The following is a 5,546-nucleotide window of genomic DNA, read 5'->3' as shown; positions in this document are numbered from 1 at the left end:
ATTGATTTCCGTATTAGAATCACGATTGATATTAAGAAAATTTTCGAGCTTAAACTATGGAACCAAAATTCGAAATTTTCTGAGTGATATTTTGGCATCAGATGCACGACTATTCTTGTCCTTTGAAACAGATGCGACAAATTCTTAGTGACAGCTAAGACAATAATGTCATTTTTTTTAAATCTATTCCTTCGAACCTATTGCTAAGGAACCGTAATAGGTTCAAGTTGTCGCATCTCATGAAATGGAAATTTTGAAGAATTTTTTTACGATCTAGTCCAGACAATGTGTAAACAAAACTTTTGCTTCTCTACATCATATTCTACGGACGAATTTGTAATTCGTCTTTTTTGAACAATAATAATATTTTCTGATGTAATGAAAGCAAATTGAATAATATATTTTTTTCATGATGATCCAGAAAAAATCAAAATCCATCATGTATATAACCACTTCTTATAGCAAAAAAAGTATTGACTATCAATGAATGATGCATTTTGACTAGGACGACGATTTTTTTGAAGCTGTTTACAATTCGCCCCATTTGCTTTTAATAGCTTGTATTTCGAATCTTACACTTCATTTACAGTATCAATGCAATTATGAAGAAAAAAATTCATGTATTGTTTTAATTAAGGAATATATATTTGTTGCGACGTTCAGCAAATAATATTTATATATATTTTAAAATTAATAACTATAGCCAACATCTACAGATGATAACACCCATATTTCAAGTTATATATTTCCTTCAAGGAGCAATAACAAAGTGATGACATGAATAATATTGAAATATAAGGAAATCGCCTTTGGCTATTTTCTCCTTCAAGATAATATCCTTGTATTCATTTTTAACTGACCTGCAATTCAAAGCAATTTTCAGATATTTCATCATTTGAAATTCATTCATGTTTCTGAATGTTTCTTCAATGATTCATCATTCATTCATCAATCAAGTTCATCAAATTCCAAAAATATCAAAACGTTTCAAGAATTGAGTATTGTAACACTTTCAACGCTACTAATACGCAATCTAAACTACCAGTCTAATACTAATTATCTAAATCTACACCACTAATCTAATACTAATTCTCTAAATCTAAACCACTAATCTAATTCTCTAAATCTAAACCACTAATCTAATACTAATTCTCTAAATCTAAACCACTAATCTAATACTAATTCTCTAAATCTAAACCACTAATCTAATACTAATTATCTAAATGTACTACTAAATCTAAACTACTATATGCCAATCTAAACTGGTATAAGAGACAAATTTCAGCCCACAGAAACGTGTAATTGGAAGTATCTGAAATGCGAGATATCTTTTCGGTAGCGTTGAAAGTGATCATTACAATGTAGTCGCATGACATTTGTTTCGGGAAGAGATGGGCTATTTTCACCGGCAAGATTTTTTTTTCGAAATTTACCACGCATGAAAGGTAGGAATCTCAAATACATTCGTCATTTTGTATAAAGTACTTATTACTTTATGAGTATACAAATGAACTTGTTTGGGAGTATAGCTGACAGAACATGAAAAAACATTCGTTTTGCTATGACGTTTAAATCGTAATTATCGTGCCGCCACTTTTATATGAAGATGTTAGTTCAAAATTTCATATTCCGTCCTTTGCGTTCATAAATTAAACAGGCACTTTTTCTAAATGTTCTACTTATAAGCATAATTGAACTTCTCAGAGAAGAGTTTCCAAAGCACAAAACAGAAAATATTTGAATGTGGTCATATCTACATATATCATCATGGAAATTGTGCATTCTCCAATGGATGGAAAAAATCAATTTTTCTTCGAACGATATATAATCCATCAAAGCTTAAAAATATTTTAGAAATGAAAGAAATGGAAACCGGAATTCAAGGTATAAAATAATAGGAGGATAGCATTTATAGATTGGACCAACAATTCTCGTGTTAGCACACAAGAAAAGTGGTAAAAGTTCTATAATAAAATATTCTTCGATATTCTCCGTGGCATTTAAATTTAGTTGCAAAGCAAGATGAGAAGAGTATCTTTAGAAATTCAGAGTGGACATGGTCCAGCCTTAAAATTTCTAAAATATGCTCAAATCAGATTTTAGTGATTGAGCTCTTCAAATATTTTTCGTACATACCACCCATTATGGATTATTTTTGATTATTGTGCCGAGAGTAATGCATCAATGACCAGGAATGTGTTCGAATTTTCTTGTCATTTCTCTGTGATTGCTCAATATTTCATTTCCCCATTATTTTGGCGAAGAAATCGTATTATTTATATTTAGTATTATTTTTCGTATTTGAAGTATTAATTTCTTATTAATTCGTTTTGGCTATCTTGTTTATTATTATGATTCTTAACTCTTAATTTTTTAAACAAATGTGTAATTTTAAATAATTAAAACTTTTTCTAATACTTGTAATTATTGTAAAAATTATCAGTTTTCCACATCGAGTAACAAAAAATGCCTAATACAGAAAACGAAAGTGTCAATGCTGGCGCTCCGATAGAATCGCAGTTGTCCCATCTTTCGGTGAAAATACCGCTGCTGTGGAGGAAGAATATAACATTATGGTTCATCCAAGTAGAAAGCAATTTCGCTCTAGCAAAAATAACTAATGACCTTACAAAATACAATTATTTGATTGCGTCTGTTGATCCGGAAACTTTATCTGCGGTACCTGATATTTTACTCTCACCCTCCGACACCAATAAATATGATGCGTTAAAGGCTGGACTTATAACAGAATTTTCCGCTTCGGAAAATGAACAGATCCGTCGACTGCTTTCTGAACCACATTTAGGCGCCGATAAACCATCGCAGTAACTCCGAAAGATGCTCGAACTCGGTGATGGCACAGGCATAAAAGAAGATTTCCTCAAAACGTTATGGCTGCAAAGACTGCAGTCAGATATGCAGGCAATTTTATCCACAAGTTCAGAATACCTGAACAATTTGGCCATCATGGCCGACAAAATTGGCGAGGTCCGTATTTCCTCAACAGTTAACAGCGTCTTTGCCGTTAGCCGAGGTGCGGAAAGCGTCCACTCTGGATGAGTTTACTGCACTCCCAAGCGAAATCGCCGATTTTAGAAAGCAGGTACAACGGCTTTCCCGAGACAGAAGCAAAAGTCCGTTCCATCGGAAAAACAGACAGCGCAGTTTCTCTCTCTGGGTTTCCAGTGATGATGGGATAAAATTCTTTTATTATCATTCACTTTTCGGAGAGAAAGCACTGAAGTGCGTATCTCCAAGTTCGTACTCAATTAACTCGCAATAGCGGATGTCGATCAACCTACATGGGCGGCAGCCGCGCAATCGTATCGTTTGCATGTTTATCATAAGAGATCCCACTTCAAATTTTTGATAGATTCTGGATCTGATGTTTCGTGCATACTGCTCAACAAAAACCAAAACAAATCTAAAGCCTGATTCTCTGCAACTTTTGCAGCTAATAACTCCAAAATTTATACTTATGGATCAAAATTATTAAGGAAAAATTGAATTATTTGGAGAATGTGATATTTCCATTATGAAAAAAATATATACATTATGATATATTTCATGCAAGATTCTTCTCCGAAATGACATACAATATTTCGGATGCACCACAGTTGTACAAGAATAAATTAGGAGGCTATTTAATTTTATATAAAAAGAAGTCCCTTTTTATTCGAGGAGAACCTGAGCAGGAGGTAGAGTTGCAACCTTTTTAACCAAAGTCCTTTCAAAATTTGCGTAGCAAGAGTGCGCTTTATAGTGGCACTTTTTTTTGAGAGAGAGAAAGAGATACAGCAAACAATAAAGACAGTTCAATTAAACGATTAAACTGGGACGCAATCTTAAATTTGGAGTTGCGCCACTTAAGGACAAATTGAATTATTTGGTGGATGTGATATTTCCAATATGAAAAAAATATATGTTTTGATTAAATTTCATGCAAGAGTCTTTCGGATGCACCAAAGTTGTACAAGAATAAATTAGGAGGCTATTTAATTTTATATAAAAAGAAGTCACTTTTTACTCGAGCAGAACGTGAGCAGGAGGCAGAGTTGCAACCTTTTTAATCAAAGTCCTTTCAAAATTTGCGTAGCAAGAGTGCGCTTTATAGTGGCACTTTTTTTTGAGAGAGAGAAAGAGATACAGCAAACAATAAAGACAATTCAATTAAACGATTAAACTGGGACGCAATCTTAAATTTGGAGTTGCGCCACTTAAGGACAAATTGAATTATTTGGAGGATGTGATATTTCCAATATGAAAAACATATATGTTTTGATTAAATTTCATGCAAGAGTCTTCTCCGAAATGACACAATCTTTCGTATGCACCACAGTTGTACAAGAATAAATTAGGAGGCTATTTAATTTTATATAAATGAAGTCCCTTTTTACTAAAGAATGCATTTACATTCGAGCAGAACGTGAGCAGGAGGCAGAGTTGCAACCTTTTTAACCAAAGTCCTTTCAAAATTTGCGTAGCAAGAGTGCGTTTAATAGTGGCACTTTTTTTTGAGAGAGAAAGAGATACAGCAAACAATAAAGACAGTTCAATTAAACGATTGAACAGGGACGATATCTTAAATTTGGAGTTGCGCCACTTAAGGAAAAATTGAATTTTTTGGAGGATGTGATATTTCCAATATGAAAAAAATATATGTTTTGATTAAATTTCATGCAAGAGTCTTCTCCGAAAGAACACACAATCTTTCGTATGCACCACAGTTGTACAAGAATAAATTAGGAGGCAATTTAATTTTATATAAAAAGAAGTCACTTTTTACTCTAGCAGAACGTGAGCAGGAGACAGAGTTGCAACCTTTTTAATCAAAGTCCTTTCAAAATTTGCGTAGCAAGAGTGCGCTTAACAGTGGCACTTTTTTTAGTTTTTTTGTTAGAGATACCGCAAACAATAAAGACAGTTCAATTAAATGATTGAACTGGGACGCAATCTTAAATTTGGAGTTGCGCCACTTAAGGACAAATTGAATTATTTGGAGGATGTGATATTTCCAATATGAAAAACATATATGTTTTGATTAAATTTCATGCAAGAGTCTTCGCCGAAAGGACACACAATCTTTCGTATGCACCACAGTTGTACAAGAATAAATTAGGAGGCTATTTAATTTTATATAAAAAGAAGTCACATTTTACTCGAGCAGAACGTGAGCAGGAGGCAGAGTTGCAACCTTTTTAACCAAAGTCCTTTCAAAATTTGCGTAGCAAGAGTGCGTTTAATAGTGGCACTTTTTTTTGAGAGAGAGAGAGATACCGCAAACCATAAAGACAGTTCAATTAAACGATTGAACTGGGACGCAATCTTAAATTTGGAGTTGCGCCACTTAAGGACAAATTGAATTATTTGGAGGATGTGATATTTCCAATATGAAAAAAATATATGTTTTGATTAAATTTCATGCAAGAGTCTTTCGGATGCACCACAGTTGTACAAGAATAAATTAGGAATCTATTTAATTTTCTATAAAAAGAAGTCCCTTTTTACTCGAGCAGAACGTGAGCAGGAGGCAGAGTTGCAACCTT

At 33.2% G+C, this 5,546-nt stretch overlaps 1 protein-coding gene across 1 annotated transcript; it reads left to right on the top strand.

The window, feature by feature from the left end:
- Window positions 1-2,466: 2,466 nt before the first annotated feature.
- Window positions 2,467-2,829, top strand: LOC129975478 (uncharacterized). The gene has a single exon (XM_056088540.1). It carries the CDS (start codon window positions 2,467-2,469, stop codon window positions 2,827-2,829), a length of 363 nt encoding a protein of 120 aa, XP_055944515.1.
- Window positions 2,830-5,546: the final 2,717 nt, after the last annotated feature.

Source organism: Argiope bruennichi, chromosome 7, assembly GCF_947563725.1.
Source record: "Argiope bruennichi chromosome 7, qqArgBrue1.1, whole genome shotgun sequence".
In the NCBI taxonomy this organism is placed as follows: Eukaryota; Metazoa; Arthropoda; class Arachnida; order Araneae; family Araneidae; genus Argiope; species Argiope bruennichi.
The sequence above is the reverse complement of the archived record's forward strand: the minus strand, read 5'-3'. Positions and strand labels throughout refer to the sequence as shown.

What these genes read in the sequence shown, in the direction of transcription:
- LOC129975478 (XM_056088540.1), top strand. Translation starts at nt 2,467, where the DNA reads ATGCCTAATACAGAAAACGAAAGTGTCAATGCTGGCGCTCCGATAGAA.